Source organism: Pseudonaja textilis, chromosome 5 (assembly GCF_049901715.1).
Source record: "Pseudonaja textilis isolate UNSWEBS1 chromosome 5, rPseTex1.2, whole genome shotgun sequence".
In the NCBI taxonomy this organism is placed as follows: Eukaryota; Metazoa; Chordata; class Lepidosauria; order Squamata; family Elapidae; genus Pseudonaja; species Pseudonaja textilis.
The window spans coordinates 26,994,895-27,022,408 of NC_141994.1; the positions used below are offsets into that span (position 1 = coordinate 26,994,895).

At 48.4% G+C, this 27,514-nt stretch overlaps 2 protein-coding genes across 2 annotated transcripts; one reads left to right on the top strand and one right to left on the bottom strand.

Annotated features, from left to right (window-relative positions):
- Nucleotides 1-38: 38 nt before the first annotated feature.
- Nucleotides 39-11,087, bottom strand: SSPN (sarcospan). Its single transcript, XM_026700834.2, has 3 exons — nt 10,640-11,087; nt 4,734-4,820; nt 39-2,665 (listed from the first exon to the last, which is right to left on the bottom strand). Exons 1-3 carry the CDS (start codon nt 10,922-10,924, stop codon nt 2,303-2,305), a joined length of 735 nt encoding a protein of 244 aa, XP_026556619.1. The 5' UTR covers nt 10,925-11,087; the 3' UTR covers nt 39-2,302.
- Nucleotides 11,088-17,314: 6,227 nt separating this feature from the next.
- On the top strand, nt 17,315-26,390 carry BHLHE41 (basic helix-loop-helix family member e41). The gene is made up of 5 exons (XM_026700809.2): nt 17,315-17,531; nt 18,190-18,253; nt 18,536-18,643; nt 20,180-20,291; nt 21,933-26,390. The coding sequence occupies exons 1-5, from the start codon at nt 17,467-17,469 to the stop codon at nt 22,907-22,909; spliced, it is 1,326 nt and encodes a 441-aa protein (XP_026556594.1). The 5' UTR covers nt 17,315-17,466; the 3' UTR covers nt 22,910-26,390.
- Nucleotides 26,391-27,514: the final 1,124 nt, after the last annotated feature.

Genomic DNA, 27,514 nt, shown 5'->3' on the forward strand with positions numbered 1-27,514 from the left:
GATCAGCTGCTTTAAAAAGTCCATTTTTAAGGCGACTCTTTTAAGTAGTGTCTCCTTTATTTTTCCCAGAAGCCTGAAGAAAACTGGGCTGCTTTAATGGGACTGGAAAGAGACTGCCCCATCTCCTGGGACAATCCCAAGCGTGAAATTGGTTCTCGGTGACATGCCTGTGTTATTCAAAACAAACCCATGCAAGAAAAACCAAGCAATCAAACGGTGAAAAAAAATGGGAGTTGTGTCCTTGGCGGTCCTATGGAATCAAAAACCGTATTGTGGTCCTGTAGTCATGCGACACGGATCAGAGACAAAAGGATTTTACAGAAACACGAGGCCTTGGTTACAGGCAGTCCTTGATTTACAATAGTGTCATGTCCTTGGTAGAGTCAGACTCTGAGGGAGAGGAGGAACAGCCGACAGGGAGTAGAGGTGTGGCTCCAGAGGTTGTGGAGGAGGCTGGGGAAGGGCAAAGACTGGCTGGGCAGTCAGAGGAAGAACCAGGCCCATCCCCTCTCCATCCTAAGACATGCAGGGAGGAACAGAAAAGGGAACAACTTGGCTTATGAAAGAGGAAGCGGCCATGATTCTTCTCATTGGTTGCAGCTGGGGAGACTAGTATATAAGAGAGACGGTTAAAACACAGTGTTGTCAGAAGCAAAGCATGTTTAATTTTGGGCTGAAGTTATCTTGGTTGGAGTCCTTCCAACAGACTCTGCCTTGTTATCTCCTTGAATTTGGTAATTACTTATCCTGGTCCGTTGTGGAAATTCCTTCATTGTAGTTTGGTTTGGTTTTTTATTTCACCTCTATCTGCTCATTGAGTTCGGACTGTATTGCTTTCTTTTGAAGACTATTTTTGAATAAGTTTTATCTCCAACTGAGAATTATTGAACAGTGGGGCCAAGTTGGAGGCATTAAAGGACATTTATTTACGTTTTGGATTTTGTTACGTTTGTGTTTCACTCTGGGTCATCACAAACAGTTTGTGGAGCGGGCATTCAAAGTTACGACGGCCTTGAAAAAAAGGACCATTTTTCACCCTTGTGAGCACTGTAGCATCTCCGTAGGTGACATGATTTACACTCGGATGCTTGACAATGAACTCACGTTTATGACTGTTGCAGGGTCCAAGGGTCACATGATCCCCTTTTGTGACAACAGGGAAGCTAGATTCACTTAACAACCTTAGCAATGGCAGTGATTCGCTTAACGGTGGCAAGAAAAGTCGTAAAATGGGGCAAAACCCGCTTAACATCTCACTTAGCGTCATAAATTTTGGGCTCAATTTATTAACTGTCATTAAGTCGAGGGCAACCTGTGCTTTTCTGCATCTACTTGCCCTTGGTCCCCATATTTCATTTAGTGTCATGCTTTAGTGTTTCATTTAGTGTCATGCTGGCCACCTTTGTGAGCTACTGCTCTTCCCTAGAAGGAAATGCCACAGACCAAAAACAGGAGGTCTCCAAACATGGGATTATTTTTAGATTTGTGGACTTCAACTCCCAGAATTCCCCAGATAGTATTGGGAATTCTGGGAGTTGAAGTCCACTGGTCTTAAAGTTGCCAAGTTTGGAGATTCCTGGATTAAAACATAATCCTTCCCCCTAATTCAGTTCTAATCGCACCTAAAACTGGAACTTTTGCAGACTAGCCACCCCAAATTCTGAGAAGCGGGAATGTGCAAGAGGACATTGATGTCTCCATTTCCATGTCTTCTCTTCCGGGAAATGCTCACACTTCCTGCTCTATAGCACCAAATGCAGGATGCATCATATGGAGGCACATTGGGAGGGTTTTCCGGCAAGAGGGTTTGGCAACAATTGTTAGAAATGCACCATTCTTTGGGTGTACATGAACAGATGCGCCCACATGTCTCTTTTCTGGTTTTAGAAAGAGTCACTACTTTTGGAGAAAGGCATGATTTTGGTGGCTTTTCCTGGAGGCCTTCTTCTCGTCTCCCTATATCAGGAGTCGGCAACCTGCAGCTCTGGAGCTGTATGTGGCTCTTTCATCCCTCTGCTGCAGCTTTGTTGCTCAAAATAAGCGTCACAGCCACCAATGTGTGTGACATCCACCGGCACATGATTTATTGAGCTTTTCGACTCCCGGTAGGCCAATCATGGGTAAATTCAAGAAAAGAAAAGTTTCAGAAGAAAACAGAACATATAATTCAACTACGTATGCTAGTTTTGTGGCCGCTCAGGAAATAGGCACTGGAAGATTTTTGTGACTCCCGGTGTTTTCTTTTCGGTGGGAAATGGGTTCCAGTGGCTCTTTTGAGTGTTTAAGGTTGCCGACCCCTGCCCTATACCTTGGGTTGGGGTCTTCCCACAGTGGCTTGGGACTGCATCCGGGTGCCCACGTAAAAGACTTGGTAGCGATCCTTCCACATCACAAAACAGGCTGCGAATCCCACGGCGGCTGCCAGGAAGTTGAGGAGGAACTGGATCAGCAAGAAGAGGTAGAAGGTGTTGGTGATGAAGCCGCAGTCACTCTGGTAGGTGATGGTTCGGCTCAGGGGGTCCGCCGTGTCCAGCTTGCAGTGGCAAACTGACTCGGAGATGGGCTCGCAGGTGAAGCGGACGATCTGGGAGTAGCAGTAGGCGGCGAACGCCATGGCCAGCACACAGACGTTCAGGCTCAGTGCACTTAGGAGGAAATAGACAACCTGGGATGGAAGGAGAGGGACCCTCTTTTAATATGGGGCAAGGGATGTTCTGCCGGGAGTGACGATTGCCATTCCCAGCTGCCTCCAAGCATAGGCCAAGTTTTGCTTTGTTTTGGCCCATCAAAATCAAGACGAGAGAGAGGAGGAGAGGAAGGGAAGGAATGGGGAAGGGAGGAAAGAAGATGGGAAGGGAGGGGAGGAAAGGGGTAGGGAAGGAAGAAGAGAGGGCAGGAGAGGGGAGAGAAGACAAGACAAGACTGGAGAGAGGGAGGGGAGAGGAGAGAAGAGAGAAGGGAGGGAGGGGAAGAGAAGGAGGGAGGGAGGGAGGGAGAGAGGAAGGGTAAGAGAAAGAGAGAGGGAAAGAGGGAAACAGAGAGAGGGAAGGAGGGAGGGAGGGAAAGAGGGAGAGAGGGAAGGAGGGAGGGAAAGAGAGGGAGGGAAAGAGAGAGGGAAGGAGAGGAAGGGAGGGAAAGAGAAAGAGAGGGAGGGAAAGAGGGAGAGGGGGGAGAAGAGAAGAGACAACTGGAATAGGGAGAGGGAAAGGGAGAGGAGAGGAAAGGAGGGAAGGGAAGGGAAGACAGAAGAGAATATATCCTGATATATGGCAAGGAAAGTCTAAAAAATTTCATCTTTCTAGAACCCAATGATTTCAGAGTTAGTTTTATTTGTGATATGTGTTTGTCCCTTGACATCTTTAGGGGATTTTTGGGGGTGGGGGTGGGGGGAGTTTGCTTCTAGGAATTGCATGCATTTTAATGATATATTGTAAACCGCCCCGAGTTATCCTGCGGTTAGATGGGCGGCCAACCTATTCGATAAATAAATAAAACACCAACCAGTGTTCGTTTTTAAATTAAGAAGTTCTTATCAATCTAAATGACACACATAGATACATACATTTACATATATAGCTGAAGGCAGCATTTGTCAGTCAACTGATTTCAAAACAGCCGGTTGTGTTGTGTTGTGTTGTGTTTTGTATACTGGGATACAGGAGGGTGTAGATAACAAGTATTAATTTTCTATGATATTCTTGTATTCCTGGAGGCCAGACCTGGTCTATCTTGTACCCTCTGCCTGTGTCCAAATAGGGATCTTTAGATTTGGCTGAATCTAGCTTGCCTGCCCTCTCCTGAACACAAAAATACCCCTTGCTCCCTTCTCCCTAGTCACACTAGGTCATTGGATGGATCTTCTATTTTATGTTTTTGTCTCAGAGGTCCCATAACATCAGATTGGCATCTGCTTTCAGGTATAGTGGACTATATCAGTAAGGAGAATTTTTAACTGTTCAAATACTTCCGGCAATTAAACTAAGAAGGTGTTGGATATTCTAATTTCTGTTCCTTTATCTATTAAAAACAAAATCTGCTATAAGATACAAGCTGAATCTCCCTCCAAATTATTTAATACTGTTTTTTCTCATTGTGAACTAATGGAAGGGAGAAAGGAGGAGGAGGAAGAGGAAGAGGAGGAGGAAAAGAGGAAAACGAGGAGGAAGAGGATGAGAGGACAAGGAGGAAGAGAAGGAGGAGGAGGAGGAGGAGAAGAGGAGGAAGAGGAAGAGGAGAAAGAGGAGGAGGAGGAGAGTTTTGATAAGAAAACACCACGACCATGAGTAGTTACTAGTAGAAACTAGCTAGTTCTGAAAACATTTAAACGATCAAAAATGTTAGTTTGAAATGTTGGTTCTGGTTGGTTGACATACTGAATCTACACTTTTACCTAAATATGGGGAAAGAACCAAAGAATAATAGGAACAGGAATGTCCACTGGATCTGGTCAAAAATTCAAGATGGCAGCCGCAGCATGTGGTTGAAACGGCTTGTGGTTTAATGTTCCTTGTTTTTAAGGCAGACACAAAAAGCACACACAAAAAAACCCTCCATTCAATCACACCACTTCAGCTGCCATCTTGACTTCTTTGACTGGATCCTGCAGACACTTCTGAACAGGGAAGTAGCTAGGATCTCCACTCTTGGATTCTGGAATCTTCTCTTCTTCTAACCTTGTTCCGGCTGACTCATTCTTTCTTGCCCAAATAAAATAAAATAAAAACACAACGTACCTTGATGAAGAACTGAATGCACGTCTTCTCATCCGGCTGGTAAGAAATACACAGCATCACAAACCCAATGATGGCCACCAGACAAACCTGGAGGGAAGACAAACATTGAGATTTTAAAACTGGAGGAGACAGAAAAGAAGACCTGGCCAGACCCAAACCCTCCATTATCAGTTTAGGAGGTCAGATAGTTAGCAGAATAACCGAGTGGGAAGGGACCTTGGAGGCCTTCTAGTCCAACCCTTGCTCAAGCATGCCAGACAAATGGTTGTGCAGTCTCTTCATGAAAGCCTCCAGTGATGGGGCACCTTCCATTTCTGGAGACAAGCCTGATTAATTGTTCTCACCGTTGGGAGAACAGTGAGGTTCTAGTTCTAGGTTGCTTCTCTTCTTGATGAGTTTCCATCCATTGCTGCTTCTCCTGCCTTCTGGTGCTTTGGAGAATACATTCCTCACTCCATTCCCCTTTTTTCCCCATACATTTTTTATTTTATTTTTATTACAAACACCTTCCACTTGATGACGTGCCATCTGGTTACCAATATTTGGTGCACTACAGTTAACATTGACAATCATATTCATTCATATTCTTCTCTAGACGTATCTTATTATACTTATTGTACTTAATATCGCTATCTCTTTATCTTTCATTTTAGCTTATTTGTTTCTGTTATTCATATGTATTTACATTGATCATACTGTGGTTATGTTTAGTTTGTTTTAACTGCTGTGTCTTTTTCCTGGATCTTTTCTTTCAGTGGGGAATCAACATTAGCACATTCGTCATTCCCTTTCCACTTCTCTGGCATTGTGTCTTAACAACAGCTACAGGGATAGTCGCTCCTTAGCAACAACCGACAAAATTTCTGGAGGGTATGTTTATAGTTTGTCATCACTAGCCAACTTCCCTTGCCTAAGAAATGGAAAAAGTTGCACAAACAAAACCTTTTATGGCGGAGAAAATGGAACCGTAAATTACACATGGCTGAGAGAGAGCTATGATAGACAGATAAATATAGATAGATGAGATAGATGTGATAGATGAGATAGATAGATAGATAGATAGATAGATAGATAGATAGATAGATAGATAGATAGATAGATAGGAAGATAGATATAAATGATAGACATAGGTAGAATAGATATTAGATAGACATAGACAGATAGACAGATAGATGATGGATGGGTGGATGGATGGATGGATAGATAGATAGATAGGAAGATATAGATTTAGATAGATAGATAGATAGATAGATAGATAGATAGATAGATAGATAGATAGATAGATAGATAGAGTTTGCACTCCCAAACAAAAAAATCTCCACACCACAAGCCAGCCAAACACCTGGGCACAAACAGACTCCCCCTGATACCTCCAGCTCAAACACACCCCAACCAGGCACCGAGATGAAACCAGCTTCCTAATAAATGATAGCCGTCTGTTTACTTGGAGCCAAGCCGCACTAAAAGCCTCCAATACAGGAAACACAATGTTGCCAGCCAATCAAGACAAAAAAAGCCACAAAACAGACAGAAGATATTAGAAACTCCATCAAGCAGAACACAGCAAACTCCAAGACCAATAAACACAGACCAAGACTCCCAACCAATCAGGATGAAGAAAAAACCATTCTGGCACAGCAGTAGGCTAGCCCCAAATTTAAAACTGAAACGGCTGTGAAAGTCTGACTCACAGACGAACACAATACAGAAGCCTGATGATGGCAGATGAGATTCTGATGAAACGTTGCTACAACTTTAAAAGCACAACTATAATGACGTGGGAAAATACCCAACCAAAGCTGAATACCATTTAGATAGATAGATAGATAGATAGATAGATAGATAGATAGATAGATAGATAGATAGATAGATAGATAGATAGATATGATAGACATAGAGGATAGATAAATGGATGGATGGGTGGATGGATGGATAGGAAGATAGATATAGATATAGATGATAGACATAGATGATAGATAGATGATAGATAATAGATGATAGATAGATGGAGGTAGGTAGGTAGGTAGATAAATAGATGTAGATTGATATAAACAGATAGATGTAGATGAGAGAGAGAGATGATAGATACAATAGAGGTAGAGATAGAAATAGACAGACAGATGATAGAGTGACAAGCTGTCAATGCCTCAAACTTTAGAGGTGCACCCTACAAAACTGGAGCATATTCCCATTTATCAATGTGTAAAACAACTGGTAATGACGTCACATTACCCAACTAGGGAACATCATCAGGGCTAGATGAGAGTGGGGTTTGCTTTCTCTTTACGTAGAACTGGCTTGCCCTGTCAGTGTCGATGGGACCTTGTTCGGACTATTTACTCTTAGTTTGTTAAACAGTTCCACCACCCAGACAGCTCTCACCAACACCGACAAGGGAAGCCGCTGGAATATTAAATGAGAATGAACCCTACCTCCTTCTAGCCCTGATGATGTTCCCCAGTTGGGTCGCTAAATGTCTCCCAGAAAACCACCAAGCTCAGAGAGCACCAAGGACCCCACAGTCGTCATCGTCCTCCTCCTCCTCCTCCTCCTCCCCCACTCCCTTTTAGCACTGATGATGTTACCTAGCTGGGTAATAAAATGTCTGCAAGAAAAGTTCAGAGAGCCTCAAGGACCCCACAATCTCCATCTTCTCCTTCTCCTCCTCCTCTCTGCAAACCCCACTCCCGTCTATCACTGATGATGTTCTCTAGTTGGGTCATGAAACGTGAGACTGCCCCAGTCCTCAATGCTCTTAATAGTACAGGAGTTGGTAGAAGGAAGGAAAATCAAGGTGGGACAGAGATTGAAATCTCCCCTTCCATCCTCTCTCCCTACTTGTCCCACTGGATGTGCCTCCAGCTAATAACAAACACAGCCCACCATAAGTTGTGGGCCACAACCGTCATATTACTGTAAAACAAAATAAAATATGGGTGGTGCAGGTTTTAAAAAAACCAGGGGCTGCCCCACATGTCAGCAAAGGAGCATAGCCCTGAGCAGAAGGCAGGCCTGGGGTGTACCAAATATATATAGAAAACCTGCTCAAATTACACCACCCCTCCCCGTATTTACTCCACATCAATCAGTTCTCAGGCATGAGTAAGTTTCAGAGGAGCAATGCTGGAATCTATGAGGGAGATTGTGTTTCCACAAATGGCCTTCTTGGCTGCCTACGTGGGCCACCAGGTCCCCAAGATAGCATGGTGCTTTCCAGTTGGGGGGGGGGTGTTTCCCTACTAACCCCAGGCCTGCTTCGGGCATAAAGATCTAAGTACTAGAGCCCACTGTAACTACATAGCCAAAAAGGCATTAAGAGTTGTTAACCTAACCCTGTGTAGCTTTTTCTCTGGGAATATTGCACTACTAACTAAAGCATACAAAACATTTGCTAGAGTCCAGGGGTCCCCAAACTTGGCAACTTTACGACTATGCTGGGTGAGGAATTCTGGGAGTTGAAGTCCACATAAAGTTGCCGAGGTTGGAGACTTCTGTGCTAGACCAATTCTCGAATAAAAGCTAACCAGTCTGGAACCCGCGCTGAATATTGGGCATTAATACAATCATTGTACCTGATGATTCTTGATTCTTGACAAATGTTATCTTTTCTTTTATGTACACCAAGAGCATTTGCACCGAAGATAAATTTCTTGTGTGTCCAATCACACTTGGCCAATAAAGAATTCTATTCTGTTCTGTTCTACTCTACTCTATTCTATATTCTATTCTATTCTTCATTCCAATATCTATTCTATTCTATTCTATTCTATTCTATTCTATTCTATTCTATTCTATTCTATTCTATTCTATTCTATTCTATTCTATTCTATTCCTATTTCTATTCTATTCTGACTATCGCTAGCTGTTGTATCTTATGATTCTTGATGAATGTATTTTATTTTTTATCTTATATACACCAAGAGCATTTGCACCAAAGACAAATTCTTTGTGTATCCAATCACACTTGGCCAATAAAGAGTTCTATCTATCTATCAATAGAGTCCAGAGATATTTCACAAGAAGAGTGCTCCACTTCTCTACTCGTAGCAGAATACCTTGTGCCTCCAGGCTTGAAATTTTAGGCTTAGACAACCTAGAACTACACCGCCTTCAGTCTGACCTAAGCGTAGTACATAAAATTATCCATTACAATGTCCTATCCATCAATGACTACTTCAACCACAACAATACACAAGCACACAATAGACACAAACTCAGGGTAAACTGCACCAAACTCGATTGCAGGAAGTACAACTTCAGCCACAGAGTGGTCAATGCCGGGAAAACTCTACTTGACTTTGTGGTTTCTTCCCAAAATCCCAAACACTTTAACCTCAGACTGTCTACTGTTGACCTCCCCCCATTCCTAAGAGGTCTGTAAGGGGCGTGCATAAGCACACCCAACATGCCTACCGTCCCTGTCCTAATGTTCCCTTTTATTCTTATCCATTTCATGTATTCATAATCATGTTTATACTTATACCTGTTATCTAATCCACACTCGACCAGACAGAGACAGATAGACAGACAGATATAGCTGATAGATACATCTAGCCGAAATAGATATAGCTGATAGATGTAGAGCGAGAGAGAGATGATACATATAGCTGAAATAGATGAAGAGGGAGGGAGGGAGGGAGGGAGGGAGGAGAGAGAGAGAGAGAGAGAGAGAGAGAGAGAGAGAGAGGATCCTTTTGGAGTTTTCACAGCGTTGGGCAGTGCTGAAGCGAAGAATTGAGGAGCCAGGGGGAAAAAACAGCAAGGCCCCGATTCGATCCCGGCCGTAATTCTTAGAATCTCAACTTTAAAATTCATGATGAATCTGTTTGATGGGCCTGTGGGCCGAGAGGCAGGCTGGCACAAGTGAGAGAGAGAACCTTTTCTTTCTGGGTAAGCTAGCTGTGAGGAGGTATGTTAAAGTGGAACAAGCAAGGAAGATATCCCTGGGTGACCACCTCTCTTTCCAAGAGTTATCTGTAGCTCTGTGGTGCTCTCTGATCTGGGTGGTTTTCTTGCAGATGTTACATGACCCAACTAGGTAACATCATCAGTGCTAGAAGAGTTTCCAGGGACAAGGAGGAGGAGGAGGAGGACTTGGTCCTCTCTGAGTTTTGGAGTTTCCTTGCAGATGTCTCGTAACCAAACTAGGTAACAGTATCAATGATAGAAGGGAGTAGGGTTTGCTTCTGGCACTGATGGGGTTATCTAGTTGGATAAGAAAACATCTGCAAGTAAACAACCAAGCTCCAAGGGCACCAAGGATCCCACATTCCTCCTCCTCCTCCTCCCCTGGCCACCAATCCCACTCTCTTCTAGCACTGATGGTGTTCCCTAGTTTGGTAATGAAACATCAGCAAGAAAACAACTAAGTTCAGAGAACACCAAGGGCCCCACATTCCTCCTCTCCGTACCCCTCCCAGCACTGATGATGTTGCTTAGTTGGGTCATGAGACATCTGCAAGAAAACCATCAAGCTCAGAGACCACCAAGGACCCCAGTCCTCCTCCTCCACCTTTCAGCTTTGATGATGTTATCTAGTTGGGTCACAAAACATCCACAAGAATGCCGCCAAGCTCAAAAAACACCACAGACCACCTCCTCCTCCTCTCTCCACACCCTTTCAGCACTGATGCTGTTACCGTGTTGGGTCAGCAGACGTCTGCAACAACACCCCCACAAGCTCAGAGACTCCCCCCTCAAGCCTCCCCCATCCCACCCACCTCCTCTCATTTCCCAAGCGGCTTCCTTACAACTTGCCCCCCACCCTTCTCAGCCTACTAGCCCACTACTCCTTCCCCGAAAGAGCCAGCCGGGCGGAGTAGCGCATGCAGAGGTTTAACGCGAGGTGGGGTCCCGCTCCTCGCCTTCAAAAGACCCCCCCCCTCCCCCGCGCCCGGCATGCTTACAAGCGCTCCAGCCCAATACGGCGTCTCCCGGAGCAGCAGCGAAGGGCTGGAGTTGGCCATCAGGAAGGCCAGGACGGTGATGGAGACGCCCAGGACCAGCTGCATCAGAGCCAGCAGCAGCGGGAACCGGCAACCGCAGCACGTGTGAACGTCCTCTTCCTTGCCCGCCTTGTGGGCCTCCTCGCCCAGGTCCGAAGGGCCTTGGGGGCTCTTCTTGCCAGAGGCGGCCATCCCCGCTTGCTGTTTGCCAGGCGGGTCGGGAGCTGCTTTCGTTTTGGAGCCCATTCCGACGACCTCTCACCCGGCCGAACGCGTGTCGCCGCCGCCGCTCTCCCTTCCCCTGCGGGCAGCCCTCCGCTCGGCTGCTCGGCTTTGAACAAATATGGGAAAACCCTTCGGAGGGGCCGTCGCCCTTTCCCAACCCTGCATATATAGACGGTGAGAAGAGGCGGGGGGTGTCGAGGGGGTAACGGAGGGACGGTCGACAGGCACGGCTACCCCGGCTGGGGCGTTGGTCAGCGGGCTCTGTTTGGAGCCGGGCAGGCTTTGGCACGTGAGAACGCGCGTTACGGGAGGGACAGGATGTAAGCAGGGGGTTGGACTAGAAGACCTCCGAGATACCTTCCAACTCTGTTCTGCTTTCCTTCCTTCCCTCCCTCCCTCCCTCCCTTCTTTCTTTCTTTCTTTCTTTCTTTCTTTCTTTCTTTCTTTCTTTCTTTCTTTCTTTTCTTCCTTTCCTGTTCTTCCTTCCTTTCCCTCCCTTCCTCCTTTTCTTTTTCTTCCTTCCCTCCCTCTCTCCTTTTCTTTTTTCTTTTCTTCCTTCCTTCCTTTCTTTTCTTCCTTCCTTCCCTGCCTCCTTTCCTTCCTTCCTTCCTTCTCTCCCTCTCTCCTCTTTTCTTCCTTCCTTCCTTCCTTCCTTCCTTCCCTCCCTCCCTCTCTCCTTTTCTTTTTCTTTTCTTCTTTCCTTTCTTTTTCTTCCATCCTTCCCTCCCTCCTTTTCTTCCTTCCTTCCCTCCCTCCCTCCTTTTCTTCCTTCCTCCTCTCCCTCCCTCTTTCCTTCCTTCCTTCCTTCCTTCCTTCCTTCCTTCCTTTTTTCCCTCCCTCCCTCCCTCCTCCTTCCTTCCTTCTTCCTCTATCTCTGGAGGTTTTCAAGAAGAGACTTGACAGCCACTTGTCTGGAATGGTAAAGGGTATTCCTGCCTAAGCAGGGGGCTGGACTAGAAGACCTCCAAGGTCCCTTCCAACTCCTATTCACACGAGACAGATTTTGTCCTTTGTTTAGCTAACATAGTGATGTTATATCTTACTTTTTATTTTCAAGATAACGACCTTCTGTTTTGATTTGACTTCACTTTTCTCTCTTTTAAAACGGGGGTGAGGTTTTATAAAATCCATTCGGCTGGGATGTAGGAAGTTTTTTTGTTTTTAATCCTGCAGCCGTATGTATGGATCCATCCAATCGCTTCTGACGGCGCTTCATCAAAATCTAACTTCAAACAACCTTGGCGGGTTGTAGAGATTCTCCTTCCTCCAGGCCCTGGTTGTCCCAAAGGGGATTTTTTTCAGGAGGCAAATGGACTTTATTGGTTTTTTTTCTTTTAAAGACGTTTTGCTTCTCCTCCAAGAAGCTTCTTCAGCTCTTTTTCAAGAGGCAACTGGACTATCTTATTGTCCCTTGAAGACGTTTCGCTTCTCATCCCAGAAGCTTCTTCCGATCTGACCGGATGTTGGGGAATGGATGCTTCAAAAAAGAAGCATCTTTGGGACAGCCAGAAATGTTGTCCCAAAGGTGTTTTTTTTTTCAGAGTGAAAATATCCATAGATATATAAACCTTTGTGGTTGGTTTACTGTGAAAAGGAGGGGTTACTTTAATCCTGTCCAACCAACTTTCCTTTTTTTCTTTGTTATGTTATAAAAGGGGTGTCTTAAGTTTTGCAGCTAGAATGTTTATCTATCTATCTATCTATCTATATCTATCTATCTATCTATCTATCTATCTATCTATCTATCTATCTATCTATCTATCTACCTACCTATTTACTTACCTATCTACAGTATCTATCTAACTACCTACCTACTTACCTACCTGCCTTACAGTATCTATTTATTTATCTACCTACCTACCTACCTACCTTCCTACCTACAGTATCTATCTGCCTGCCTGCCTGCCTGCCTGCCTACCTACCTACCTACCTACCTACCTATCTATCTATCTATCTATCTATCTATCTATCTATCTATCTATCTATTTACCTATCTATCTACCTACCTACCTACCTACATTCATCCTGCATTTTTTTTAGGAAATACAGAGGTTTTCTGCTTAATAATCAAAATACTCATTAAAACACAGGGCAGCTGAATCTTTGCTGGGATTTAGGCCTTTTCAAGCTAACTCACACTTTTTTTTACAATTATGCTACTTATACAAAGATTGTTAATGAATGCAAATGCCATTGTATGTGTAAAGCTGTGTCATAATGAGGCATCTTCCGAATTGTTGCTAAATATGGGATTGAATTATAAATGTGAAACTGTCCATTGAATGCAGAAATAAATTCAAGATTTGTGAAGAAAGCACTGGAAATCTACAGGTAGATATGAAGAGCTTTGCAGAGTTGGAAGGGACCTTGTAGGTCATCTAGTCCAACCCTCCTCACCCCCACCCAAGCAGGAGATCCTACAGCATTTCTGACAGGCAGTAGTCCAGTCTCTTCTTGGAGGCCTCCAGCGATGAGAGAGAAATACAATTATTTTATGTACCCAGTTGATTTTATCTACTCTTCTACACTACAGTCAGTCCTCAACTTACAACAGTTCACTTAGTGGCCATTTGAAGCTACAATGGCACTGAGAAAAAGGGACCTGTGACCATTTTTCACACTTAACGACCATTGCAGCGTCCCCAGGGTCACCTGATCAAAATTCAGACCAGCTTGGCCACTGACTCACATTTATGATGGTCGTAGTGTCCCCGGGGGTGTGTGTGTGGTGATCTCCTTTTGTGACCTTTGGATGAGCCGAGTCAATGGGGAGGCCAGAGTCACTTAACAACTGTGTTGCTAACTTCAAACCGGCAGTGATTCACTTAACAAGGTGGCAGGAGAGGTCTTGAAATGGGGGAGGGGGGAAACCCCAAATGGGGGGGAGAGAGGGAGACCCTTGGCTGTCCTCGCTTTCCTCTGAGCCTGATTCCATCAAGGTCTCCGGCTTGAGCAGAGGGGTTGGGCTAGATGACCTCCAAGGTCCCTTCCAACGCTTCTCATTCTATGATTCGATGTGCAGAAGAAGACCCCTTCCTAGCGCCCCCTCCCTCTCTCCAGGATAGAAGCATCCTTCAGGTCTAGCTCTGCCCTCTCGCTGCAGCCTACTCCCTAGCCCATCCTCCACTTCCCGTCTCCTCTCATCCCTGCTTGGTCTGGTGGTAGGGGAGTGGGAGGCCCTTGGCTGCCCTCTGAGCACCATTCAGTCAGGGTCTCCTGCCTGAGCAGGGGGTTGGACTAGATGACCTCCCCTTCTCCTCCCCTCCCCTCCTCATCCCTGCTCGGTCTGGTGGAGTGCGGGTGGGTGGGGGAGAGGGAGGCCCTTGGTTGCCCTCGCCTGCCTCCGAGCACGGTTCTGTCAGGCTCTCCTGCTTTGAGTAGGGGGTTGGACTAGATGACCTCCATGTGCCCTCCCCTGCTCGGTCTGGTGGAGTGGGCGGGGAGAGAAGGAGGTCCTTGGCAATCTTGGCCAGGTTCCCAGGTCTGCCTCTCCCAAGCGGGGCGTCCTTGAAGCCGGCAAGTCGCTTCCAGGCGCGCCACCACCGCCGCCGCCCCTTAATCACCCGGCGCTGGCAGCGTTGGTGGCACGGGACACCTCACATTGCCCGGCCTTGTGCTCGTACCAGCTTGAGACGGATTAAGGAGGAAGAGGAGGAGGAGGAGGAGGAGGAGGGGCTTCCCTGCCTGCCTGCTCGCCGGCCTTCTCCCTCCCCCCTTTTTTTTAAAGGGGCCCAACCCAATTGGCGGAAGCCAACACTTCGCCCACCCCGGGCATCCTCCAGCACACGGGGGCACCTGGATGGGCAAGCAAAGCAACCCCCTTGTCTTCCCAGGCTCCGCCATACGACAAAGCGCCTGACCCTGACACCCCCCCCTTGCCCCCCCTTGCCCAACCTGGGCCGGGCAAAGGTTGGCTAAGGTTGGCACCTTAGGTTGGCACTCCCTCCCTCTGCCTCCTTCCCCGAATCGTATCCATGGCTGGAGAGACGAGTTTGAGCGGAGAGTCAGTCTGGGACAACCGGCGGGGGTGTGGGGGGGAGGAGGAGGAGGAGGAGGAAGAAGGAGAAGAAGAAGAAGAAGAAGAAGAAGAAGAAGAAGAAGAAGAAGAAGAAGAAGAAGAAGAAGAAGAAGAGGGGGCTGTCTGGAATGAGAGGGGGGAGGGACAGAATGACAAGAGTTGGAAGGGGAGGGCACGTGGAGGTCATCTAGTCCAACCCCCCTGCTTAAGCAGGAGACCCTGACCGAATTGTGCTGAGAGGCAGGTGAAGACAGCCAAGGGCCACCCACTCCCCTACCCCCCCTCCACCAGACCAAGCAGGGATGAGCAGGGGAGGGGAAGTGGAGGATGGGCTAGGGCAGGGGTCTCCAACGTTGGCAACTTTAAGACTTGTGGACTTCAAAGCAAAGCTGGCTGAGGAATTCTGGGAGTTGAACTCCACAAGTCTTAAAGTTGCCAACCTTGGAGACCCCTGGGCTAGGGGGCTAGGCTGCAGCGAAAGGGCAGAGCGAGACCTGAAGGATCCTATCCCGGAGAGAGGGAGGGAACACCTGGGAGGAGGGTCTTCTTCTGCACATCGAATCGTAGAATGACAAGCGTTGGAAAAGGGACCTTGGAGGTCATCTAGCCCAACCCCCTCTGCAGGAGACCCTGCTCCGGCGCGGAAGGCAGCCAAGGGGCCTCCTCCCTCTTTCCCCCTCCACTGAACCAAGCAGCAATGAGCAGGGGAGGGGAAGTGGAGGATGGGTTGGGGAGTGGGATGCGGGGAGACAGGGAGGCTGGTAATAAGCCCCCTTTGTTTTGCAAGAAATCTCCAAAGGCCCTTTAACTTTATTAAATTTTATTTTTTGCAATAAACGTGCCTGGGACGCAGACGTTCCTGGACAGGTGCCCCAGCAATGCCCCCCCTCCGCCCCAGCCCCCAACAGCCAGCCGGCCCAGTCTCGCAGACCGCGGGGAGCCCTCCCTGCATAGCGGGCTTCACCGCAGTGGGGATTCCCAACTCCCTCCGCAGGGGTGACCTCCCCTTCTCCTCCCCTCCCCTTCGTGGGCTTCGCCTGGCCGGAGCTTGTGCCCTTCCTTCCGCTCCGTTCCCAGGCAGCCAGCCAGCCAGCCAGAAGCCCACCCACCTGCTCATCCATCCATCCATCCATCCGGGCGCGATGTGTATTCCCGACTTGCCCCGCACCGCTTCCAGGGTGAGGCTGTCAAAGTCTTCACACACACACACACACACACCCAGTGGGCACAGAATAGAATAGAACAGAATAGAAAATAGAATAGAGGATAGAATGGAATGGAATGGAATGGAATGGAATGGCACGGCACGGCACGGCACGGCACGGAATGGAATAGAGGATAGAAAATAGAATAGAAAATAGAACAGAATAGAATAGAGGATAGAATAGAGAATAGAATAGAATGGAATGGAATGGAATGGAATGGAATGGAATGGAATGGAATGGAATGGCACGGCACGGCACGGAATGGAATAGAGGATAGAAAATATAATAGAAAATATAATAGAATAGAGAACAGAATAGAGGATAGAATAGAGAATAGAATAGAGAATAGAATAGAATAGAGGATAGATAGAGGATAGAGAATAGAATAGAATAGAATAGAATAGAATAGAATAGAATAGAATAGAATAGAATAACAGAGTTGGAAGGGACCTTGGAGGTCGTCTAGTCCAACCCCCTGCCTAGTAGTCCCACGCCACCGTGTACAGCTCCAACCTCCCCCCCCAAAAGTCCACTAGTTGTCCTTGGATAGCTGGAAGGGGCAGGATTGGCCCGGGACCCCCGTCCCCTTCCTCCCCTTCCTCCCCTGCGCCTTCTCCGGGGGGGCAGGAGGAGGAGGTGATGACAACCTGACCAACTTGTCGTTGTCGCCTCCCCCTCCCTCTTCTCCTCCATCCGTTCCGGTCGCCTGGCCAACTGTCCCCGCCTCCCGGCGTCCCTGCCCCCCGCTCTTTTCCACCCCTCCTCCCTTCCCCCACCAGCCCCGACTTTGCACGGTACGTTCCGCACGTGAGCCGCGGCTGCTGGGCTGGCTGGCAACGCGGGCGCCCTGCGGGCGAGCGCCTGAGCAGACAGGGAGCTGTCGCGGTGGCACGGAAAGGGGGGGGGAGGGGAAGACAGAGGAAAAGAAGGAGGGAGGGAGAGAAAGAAAGGGAGAAGGAAGGAAGGAAGGAAGGAAGGAAGGAAGGAAGGAAGGAAGGAAGGAAGGAAGGAAAGAAAGAAAGAAAGAAAGAAAGAAAGAAAGAAAGAAAGAAAGAAAGAAAGAAAGAAAGAAAGAAAGAAAGAGGGAGGGAGGGAGGGAAAGAGAAAGAGAAAAGAAAGAGAGGGAGGGAGCGGGGAAAGGCGACCTTCCAGTTTTCACAGCCGTCCTCCCTCTCCCCCCGCCCCCCCCACAGCCCGCCACAAACGGTCGGAGAAGTGGGGGGAAAACAAAGATCGGCCAGTCGTGCCTACAGGCGCCCCGGGTCGCCTTGGCCAGCGTCCGCGGCTTCCGCAAGGTACCGGCTGGCCAGGGAGCGGAGCAGGAGACCGCCTGGCCCGGCATGGATGAAGAGACCCCTCCGTGGCAAGAAAGGCCGGATTTAGAGCAGTTTCGGGACGTCAGAGGGTAGGGCTCCTGAGGAGTCGGGGGTGAAGCCCTTGGGGCTCTCTGAACTTGGTTGCTTTCTTGCAGACGTTTCATTACCCAGCTAGGCAATGTCGTCAGTGCTGGAAGGGAGAGGGGTTTCCAGGGAGGAGGAGGAGAGCATAGCAAAGGCAGAGCGAATCTTCTCTCTCTCTCCCTTCCTTCCTCTCTCCTTTCCCCCTCTCTTTCCCTCGTTCCCTCCTTCCTTCTCTCTCTCTCTCTCTCTCTCTCTCTCTCTCTCTCCCCCTTTCCCTCGTTCCCTCCTTCTCTCTTTTCCCCTCCCTCCTTCCCTTTCTCTCGTTCCCTTCCTTCCTCCCTCCCTCCCTCCCTCCCTCGCCCCCTCTTTAAACCGAGCTGCCTGGGCCCGTGTCGGCGTGTGGGGGCGCGCACGTGCCCTCGCGTGCCTGCCTGCTCCTCCCGCGCGCCGGGGATTTTGCTCTGCGCCTCTGGGGCTCCTCCGGGCATCCTCGGGGAGCGCACGTGTCCCTCTCCCTCCTGACACCCGGCGCTCCCGGGCCGAGCAGCCCGCCGGGTGAAGTGGAGGGAGGGGGAAGCGGGCGGGGAATGCGAGCCTCGCCGGAGACCGAGCCCTCTTTCCCCCCCTTTTTTCCCTTCCTTCTTTCCTTCCTTCCTTCCGCAGCCTGGATTCTTCCCTCTCGCCCAAGTGCCGCTTCAGGAGAAGGATGAAGCGGGACGAGAGCAAGGTAAGACGCTTTTCCAAGCTCCCTTTTTTTTTCTCCTCCAGTAACTTCTTTTTCCAAATAAAATAAAATAATTCAAAAATACAGAAACAGGACGATTCCTTCTTCTTTGAGACTTTATTCCCCCAATTTTTAACCACTGGTCCGAAAGGGGTGTAGGGTTTCCTGCCTAGGCAGGGGGTTGGACTAGAAGACCTCCAAGGTCCCTTCCACCTCTGTGATTCTATTCTATTCAATTCAGAACCTGCAAAACTTGATCCTTTCCTTCCCCTCCTTTGGATTTAGGAAACCTACAAACTGCCCCACCGGCTGATCGAGAAGAAGAGACGCGACCGGATCAATGAATGCATCGCTCTGCTGAAGGATTTGCTCCCGGAACATCTCAAACTGACGGTACTGTGTCTTCCTCTCGGTCGCTATTTGAGTCCCGAGGACAGGCAGTTCTCAGCTTACGACCAGTGGAGCCCCAAATGTATGTTAATAGGCATAGCAATCCCCTTAAATTTCAATACCGCTTCACGGGGCTTTTACAGCCTCTCTCCAAGCGGTTGACAGAATCAGCCTCTTGCCCGCAACCATCTGGGTCCTCATTTTACCCACCTCAGAAGGACCGAAGGCTGAGTCAACCTTGACCCGGTCAGGATTGAACTGCTGGCAGTGGGCAGAGTTTGCCTGCAACACTGCGCCACCAGGAAGGAGATTGAGGAAGGAAGGAAGGAAGGAAGGAGGGAGGGAGGGAGGAAGGAAGGAAGGAAGGAAGGAAGGAAGGAAGGAAGGAAGGAAGGAAGGAAGGAAGGAAGGAAGGAAGGAAGCTATAGCACTTAGACTTATACACCGCTTCATGTGGCTTTTCCAGCCCTCTCTAAGTGGTTTGCAGAGTCAGCCTGTTGCTCCCAACAATCTGGGTCCTCATTTCACCCACCTCAGAAGGAGGGAAGGCTGAGTCAACCATGAGCTGCTCAGGATTGAACTACTAACAGTGGGCCGAATTAGCCTGTTGAAGTCCACATGTCTTAACGTTGCCAAGTTTCAGGGCCCCCTGCTTTAACCGCTACCCCAAACTGGCTCCTATGGTGCTTAGTAAATGTGCTGACCTGGAGTCTTTGAATATTGGGTTGGGTTGGAAATGCAATTTTGGAAGCGAATTCACTTTTAAGCCCCCCCCCCCTTATATTTTTAGTCCCTTTTTCCCAAGGCTCAAGCCTTCCCAAGAATGTTTATGGGTACTTTTTATTCCACAATATTTTTGTAGGCACACAAAGAAGAGACCCCTTTAAAATGGGGTGCCTTGTCACAAGCCAGTTTTGGCTGCCAGGATGTTAAAATAAAAAAAGAAGTGGAGACTCTAGAAAGAGTGCAGAGAAGAGCAACCAAGAGGATTAGGGGACTGGAGGCTAAAACATACGAAGAACAATTGCAGGAATTGAGTATGTCTAGCCTGATGAAAAGAAGAACTAGGGGAGAAATGATAGCAGTGCTCCAATATCTCAGGGGCTGCCCCAAAGAAGAGGCAGTCAAGCTATTCTCCAAAGCCCCAGAGGGCAGGACAAGAAGCAAAGGATGGAAACTCATCAAGGAGAGAGAAGCAGCCTGGAATTAATTAAGGAGAAATTTCCTGGCAGTTAGAACAATTAACCAGTGGAACAGCTTGCCACCAGAAATTGTGGCTGCTCCATCACTGGAGGCTTTTAAGAAGGGACTGGACAATTTGTCTGAAATGGTATAGGGTCTCCTGAGCAGTGGGACAGCAGGTTTCGTGAGCAGGGTGGGTTGGACTAGAAGACCTTTCAGGTCCCTTCCAACTCTGGTTAGTCCATTGAACCAAAACAGGACAGGATTTATTTCAAAACCGATTCTAAGGAAGTTTGGGGAACCTTGTAGAAGATTAGAGGCTGGTTGTGACCAGGGGCCTCCTTTTGTCCTTCCCAGACATTGGGGCACCTGGAGAAGGCCGTTGTGCTGGAATTAACCTTGAAACACGTCAAAACTTTAACCGCCTTAACGGAACAGCAGCATCAGAGAATCATTGCTCTACAGAATGGTAAGGAAAGGGGGGGAAAATCCAGCCTCGGAAAGAATATAAAAGAAAGGGCTAAATGAGGGGTGGAGGGAGGGAGGGAGAGAGAGAAAGAAAGAGAGGGAGACAGAGGAGACGGGGAGAGGGAAGGAGAGAAAGAGAGATGGAGACACAGAGAGGGAGAAGGAGAAGAGAGGGGAGAGAGGGGGAGATTGGAGAGGAGAGAGAGAAAAGAGGGAGAGAGGGAAGAGAGAGGGAGGGAGACAGAGGGCGAGAAAAGGGAGGGAGAGAAGAGAGGGGAGAGAGAAAGAGGGGAGAGGGAGAGGGAGGGAAAGGGGGGAGACACAGAGGGAGAGAGCGGAGAGAGAGAGGATGGTTGCTCTACAATTGCTACTGTCTACATTTACTTGAAAGCAAATCTCATTTCACGAGGGCTTTTTGGCCTTTTTCCTCCCTTGTCAAGTCAGTCTTGACTCCTGGCTAATGTCCAAACAAGCCTCTGAAATTTTCTGAATTGCATTTTCAGAAATGCTTTGCCCTGGCCTGCTTCTTCCTAGGGCAGAGAGAGAAAGGGACCGTCCGAGGGCATCTAGCTGGTTTAGTGCCAAAGGCAGGACTAGAACTCAGGGTCTTCCAGCTTCTGAGACCAGGGTCTTTAGCCATCAACTCCCAAGTTTTTGCTCCAGTAAATGATTTTTTTTTTAAAAAGCTTTCATGAGTTACATGTTGGCATACCTGTTGCCCCATAAGGACCTGTTCCCTCCCGTCACTGCTGAAAATGTTGAATCAAAACCTTTTGAGATAGAAAATGTGGAGATTTGATTAAGCCAGGAGTCAAATTCTGCCTCGTTCAGGGTTGAAATGGGGCCTCTCTGAGTTGGGTGGTTTCCTTGCAGAAGTTTCATTATCCCTGATGATGCTACCTAGTTTGCGTCAGGAAACATCTGCAAGAAAACCACAAAACTCAGAGAGCACCAGGGACCCCACAGTCCTCCTCCTCCTCTTCTTCCTCCTCCTCCTCTTCTTCTTCCTCCTCCTCTTCTTCCTCTTCCTCTATTTCTCCCTCCTCCTCTTCCTCCTCTTCTCCCCCTTTTCTTCCTTCTCTTTTCCTCCCTCTTCCTTCACTTCCTCCTCCTCCTTTATTTCTCCCTCCTCCTCCTCTTCTCCCTCCTTTTCTTCCTTCTCCTTTTTCTCCCTTTCTCTTCTTCCTCCTCCTCTTCCTCCTCCTCTTCTCCCTCCTTTTCTTCCTTCTCTTTTTCTCCCTCCTCCTCCTCTTCCTCCTCCTCCTCTTCTTCCTCTTCTCCCTGCTTCTCTTCTTCTTCCTCTTCCTCCTCCTCCTCCTCCTCTTCCTCCTCCTCCTCTTCTCCCTCCTTTTCTTCCTTCTCTTTTTCTCCCTCCTCCTCTTCTTCCTCCTCTTATTCTTCCTCTTCTTCCTCCTCTTCTTCTTCCTCTTCTTCCTCCTCCTTTTCCTCTTCCTCCTCTTCTTCTTCCTCTTCTTCCTCCTCCTTTTCCTCTTCATCCTCTTCTTTCTTTGCAGACTCCCTCTCTTCGGGGCACTCATGATGTTTCCTAGTTTGGGTAAGCTCAGAGAGCACCAAGATCCCACCGGGCGAGGCGCGCTTTCCTCCTGGCCGTTTGCCCACCTTCTCGCCTTTCTTCCCGCAGGGGACGGATCCCTGGAGTCTCCTCCGCAGTCCGACCTGGAGGCTTTCCACTCGGGCTTCCAAACCTGCGCCAAAGAAGTCCTGCACTACCTCGCCCGACCCGAGAGCTGCTCCGGCCGGGAGCAACGCTGCGTCCAGGTGCTCGGCCACCTGCGCGCGGTTTGCGCTCGCTTCCTGCCCGGCTGCCCCCTCTGGATCCCAAAACAGTCGCCGCCGCCGCTGGAGCCGCGTCCCGGCGGGGCCCTGAAGCAGGAGCCCCCTCCCCAGGCCCACTGCGTGCCCGTCATCCAAAGGACTCAAAACTGGGGTAAGCGGTCCGCCCCCCAGCCGCCCCCCAGCGGCCCGGACCAAGCCGGGGAGCCGGACACCGACACGGACAGCGGCTACGGCGGCGAGGGCGAAGGGAAGAAGACCCCACAGGCTGTCTTGAGGGTCAAGCGGGAGCCCGCGGGCGACGGGGTGGGGGGAGCCCCCGAGGGGTCCAAAAGACGCAGGCTGGAGAACGCCGGCAGCCCCTCGCCTGGCCCGGGGCGGGGGGTTGGGGTCTCAGAGACCAGGCCGGCTCTTTTCAACCCCCGGATGGCTTTGGGCGTGGGGGGCGGCATTGGGGGGGCTCTCTTGGCCCACGCCGCCCCCACCGCGTCCTTCTGCTTGCCTTTCTACTTCATCGCCCCGTCCGCTGCCTACCTGCAACCTTTCCTGGAGAAGGTCGGCTGGGAGGCATCGCTTTACCCCGCCGGGGCCGCTGCGGGACCCTTCCCCTTATTCTACCCAGGGATTTCCATCCAGGGGGCCGCCCCCGCGGCTTTGCCTTCCCTTGCCGCGGCCGAGAAAGGGAGCCCGCTTTCAGGGGCAGCCCCCGCACCCCTCGCTTTCCCGGGCAGGGAGACCCCTCTGCTCAGCCCCCTCCCCGGCTTCTCCCCCCCTCCGCAAGCCGGCCGGACTAAAGGCAGACACGGATCCTCGCCCAAAGCTTGAACTGCAGCAGCCCGGCTGGGGGAAACCTTTGCAAAGGGAAGGGGGGGGGGGGGGCTCTTCGGGCTAGCATTTAATCCCCCAGGAAATTGGAAGGGGGGCATTCCCAGAATCGTGGGGAAAAGATCGAAATTGGCCATTGATTTAAAGAGAGAAAGAGGGAGGGAGATCCCATTTCTTCCTCCTGATTTTCTGAGGTGCTTTGGGAAACACATGTCTGAAGTGCTGCAGGGGTTTCGTTTCCTTTCCTTCCTTCCCTTTCTCCTTCCTTCCTTCCTTTCCTTCCTTCCCTTTCTTTTCCTTTCCTCTTTCCTTTCCTTTTTCCTTCCTTCCTTTCCTTTCCTTCCTTTCTCCTTCCTTTCCTTTCCTTTCCTTTCCTTTCCTTTCCTTTCCTCTCCTTTCCCTTCCTTCCTTCTCCATCACTGGAGGTTTTTAAGAAGAAACCGAACAGCCATTTATAGGGCAAGGGTCTCCAACCTTAGCAACTTTTAAGACTTGTGGACTTCACAAAGCAAAGCTGGCTGAGAAGATCTGGGAGTTGAAGTCCACAAGTCTTAAAGCTGCCAAGGTTGGGGACCTCTAGTAGAGGGTTTCCTGCCAGGCAGGGGGTTGGACTAGAAGACCTCCAGGGTCCCTTCCAACTCGTTATTCTATTATTCTGAATCACATCCCTTTGGAAAGGGGTGAAAAAGAAAGAGAAAGAAAGAAAAAGAAAGAAAGAAAGAAAGAAAGAGGAAAGAAAGAAAGAGAAAGAAAGGAAGGAAGGAGAGAGAGGGAGAAAGAAAGAAAGAAGCAAGCATATTTGGAACAACCCTGACCTATATGAATGAGAATCTCCATAGACATGAAATGGTGCCTGTGAATGACCTTGGGATATGAAGCAAAGGGATTCTGCCTAAAGACTGATCAGATAAGAGACCACAGAGCCCACAGCTACACAAGGGCCAGGGAAAGAGAATCCGCAGGGAGCCTTTCTAGTTTCTCAGGCTGCAAAGGAGATTATGGGAGATTTGTACTTTCAGACCTGCTCAATATTGTTAAAGTAGCCTCACAATAAGGTAAAATTAGCTCATCGGGTTGTGTTTCCTGTGTGGTCTCCCTGATAAGGCTGACAGGAACCGACATTCTCTCGGGCGCAAATTGTCGATTCGAGGCTTCAGCAAAATTTCTTGCACAGGGTTATAAGGCACTTTGACAACAAGCGAGCGTGAGCAGATTTGCACATCGGTGGAGAACAGGAAGAGAAGGGAGGAACTAATAATTAGGCAAAACCATGAACTTGTGCACTAGCTACTTTATTGAGGTGTGGGCCACACGTTGTTCAAACCTGCTTCTGGTTTTTTTTTTCCGGCAGACCTAGAGTGCGAGGTCAAAAAAGTCAAGATGGCGCCTGCAGTCATGGAAGCCAATCCCTCTTCCACCCCAGCCTTTCCCTGCCTTTCCATTACAGATTCAAGCGATGTACGCGGGCGAGTGCTTGCACTAAATACACACTAACACAATTGCTTTGGTCCCCTTTCTGTCACTTGGGAGACATTCTTGATTTCAAATTCCCTTGATTTATGAGGCAGGGTTATAATTTACAAAAACAAAAAACAAAAAACCAGCCACCATCACCTGGCACACCTCCCATTAAAAGTGGAATCTTATGAATGTTTACAGAAATAAATCTTAGCGTCCTCGGTGGGAGGTTTACCACCAGGGAAACATACTGAGGATGGAGGCTGCATCTAACTTTTTGTAAGTTTGCAAATTGTAGTGATTTGTCAACTGTTCCCTTTCACTGATAAGGTTACCTAGTTGGGTAATGAAAGGTCTGGAAGGAAACCACTAAGCTCAAGAGAGCATCAAAGACCCCCAGTAGTCCTCCTCTCCCTTTTAGCACTGATGACATTACCTAGTTGGGTCATGAAACGTCTGCCAAGAAAACCACCCAGCTCATAGAGCACCAAGGGCCCCACAGTCATCTTCCTCCTCCCTGCACACACCCCTCACTTCTAGCACTGATGATGTTACCTAGTTGGGCCATGAAACGTCTGCCCAGAAAACTACCAAGGTCAGAGAGCACCAGGGACCCCAGAGCTCAACCCCGAGCAACAAATACTCTCTTCCACTTTTCTTAAAAACCTCCAGTGATGGAGCACCCATAGTTTCTGAAGGCAAGCTGTTCCACTGATTAATGGTGCCCATTAATGGTGCATAATATAGTAATCAGAATAGAGCTGGAAGGGACCTTGGAGGTCTTCTAGTCCACCCCCCCTGCTCAGACAGGAGACCCTCTACTGTTTCAGACAAGTGTCTGTCCAATCTCTTCTTAAAATCCTCCAATGATGAAGCACCCACAATGTCTGGTGGCAAGCCGTTCCACTGGTTAATTGGCCTCCCTGTTCGGAAGTTTCTCCTTCATTCCAGGTTGCTTCTCTCCTTGGTTAGTTTCCATCCCTTGTTTCTTGCCTTGCCTTCTGGTGCTTTGGAAAATAAGTTGACCCCCTCTTCTTTGGGGCAGCCTCTCAAATACTGGCATCCTGTCACCGTGCCACCCCCGGTCCTTTTGTCTAGACTGGCCAAACCCAAATCCTGCAACCCTTCTTCACGTTTTTATCTCCAAGCCTTCAATCAGTCTTGACATCTTTTTTCTTTTTGTAATGTGGGGACTAAAACTTGGTTGCTCTATTCCAGATGTGGTCGATAGAGTGAGTTTGATTTTCTGTTTACCTAGAGCGTACGAGAATTTGGCCAACGTAGGGGAGGTCGCCAACAAGGGGCGTTTTACTGCAATTAACCAACGGGTTTGCAAAAAGGAGATTTAAGGTGAAATCTTTCGGTTTCCAAAAATCCCGCGTTCCCCTTCGGTTGAGAGAAGTTGACAGACGCCGTCATGCAACGAGAGCTTTCTTAACCAGGCTTAAGCCAGAAACCTCATCTCTGGTATTTTTAGGCTGTTACCAAGGTAGAGAAATCTCACTTGAGTGTTGTGTAAGAGGTGAGCTACGGCAGTGTTTGAGGATGAGTGAGTAAACTGAAGACAAATGAGTAATTTCGGGACGGTTTGTTGTTCGCCTCAGACTGTGTCAAGCCAAGTTGTCTCCTTCCCTCCTTCTCTTTGGCTTATTGTTAAGATAGTTGTTCAAGACATCCGAGGAATGATTCTCCCACCATGCTATTTTTGTAGAAGATACGTGCTATTTTGAGTTAAAAAAAAAAATTTCCTTGGAAGAGGAATAGCAGCAGCAGAAGAGTTGCACTGCTCTATAAAAGCTTATGCTGTCTTAATTTTCTTTTTTTTTAAAAAAATGCTGCTTTGCCAGAAAGGAAGAGAAGAAAAAGGCTGTCTAAAAAAATCAGAATGTGAGGATAGGATATTAATCTTTTTATTGAGTATTTTCAGCTGATCGTGACTTCGGATGTCAAAGATATTTCCAGAATATTTTGTGATTTCAAGAAAGAGATCGTACTGAATAATAATAAAAGATCCTTTAATATATAGTGTGGCTGGTCCAGTTATTGAAGTTCTTTAGCTAACTATGGATTTGTTCTCCTTAAGTTATCACTGTCTTTCCACCAGATCATCGAAGAAGGGCAAGGTATAAAACTCAGGCCTTTGTGCATTTTAGCACCTTTTTAAAAATACAACCTGGGTCTCAAAACATCTCACTGGTTGCACAAAGAACCTTTTTGGAGCATGGATGTGCTCCAAAGCTTTTAGTAATGGCCTATCTTGGAAACTGGCGTACTGCATTTTGTAACGATTCTAGTGTTCTCACCTAGGCTCCCCCAAAAGCATGAAGCCGACTCCTTGTCCTGATAAAACCCCTTTTATTTAATTTGCAGTGAATTCCTCTCCAACAAAGTCCCGGCCAATGGTCTTTCATGAGATTTCACAACGACAGACCTTTATCAGGCTTGGAGAGCTGCCAGGCCGATATCTTCCAAACACCATGCTGTAGCAGACAATACTTGGCAAGAAGTCATCAACATCATCCAAGTGAATGAGCTCTAATGAAGATTTTGTAAAGGATAGGTTCCTGCTTGGGCAGGGGGCTGGACTAGAAGATCTCCAAGGTCCCTTCCAAACTCTGTTATCTGTTACAGGTAGCCCTCGACTTATAACAGCTCATTTAGGGATTGTTCGAAGGGACAACAGCAGCACCGTAAAGAGTGACTTAGGTGTTCTGACCTAGACCTTCCCAAGATCATGAAGCTGACTCCTCGTCTTGATAAAATCCCTTTCATTTAGGTTATAAAGGGAATTCCTCTCCAGCAAAGTCCTGGCGAACAGCCTTTTAAGAGGTTTCACAATGACAGACCTTTATCAGGCTTGGAGAGTTGCCAGGCTGATAGTTTCCAAACTCCATCCTGTAGCAGCAGTTACTTGGCAAGCAGTCAGGAGCAGATCTTCACCCTAATGAATTGAACTAATTGTCTCCCGCAAACACCACTCCCCTTCCACTCCTCCTTTATTCCCTATGGGAGGGGCCATTCACCGTCCACCTGTGCCTTTACTCCTGAGTTGACCCTTGTTCCTTAACAGTTCCCTTCTCCTGGCAGCTCTGTGCATGCGCACACTGGGAACAGGCTCCAGCTGTTCTTCTTCCCCACTTATCTCCG

Bases quoted from the DNA above. Each gene is read 5' to 3' on its own strand.
- SSPN (XM_026700834.2), bottom strand. From the start codon at position 10,924: ATGGGCTCCAAAACGAAAGCAGCTCCCGACCCGCCTGGCAAACAGCAA. The intron at 4,821-10,639 runs GTAAGCATGCCG...TCTTCCCTCCAG, and splicing joins CGTATTGGGCTGGAGCGCTT to GTTTGTCTGGTGGCCATCAT. The intron at 2,666-4,733 runs GTACGTTGTGTT...CTTCCATCCCAG, and splicing joins GCATTCAGTTCTTCATCAAG to GTTGTCTATTTCCTCCTAAG.
- BHLHE41 (XM_026700809.2), top strand. From the start codon at position 17,467: ATGGATGAAGAGACCCCTCCGTGGCAAGAAAGGCCGGATTTAGAGCAG. The intron at 17,532-18,189 runs GTAGGGCTCCTG...TTCCTTCCGCAG, and splicing joins CAGTTTCGGGACGTCAGAGG to CCTGGATTCTTCCCTCTCGC. The intron at 18,644-20,179 runs GTACTGTGTCTT...TGTCCTTCCCAG, and splicing joins CGGAACATCTCAAACTGACG to ACATTGGGGCACCTGGAGAA.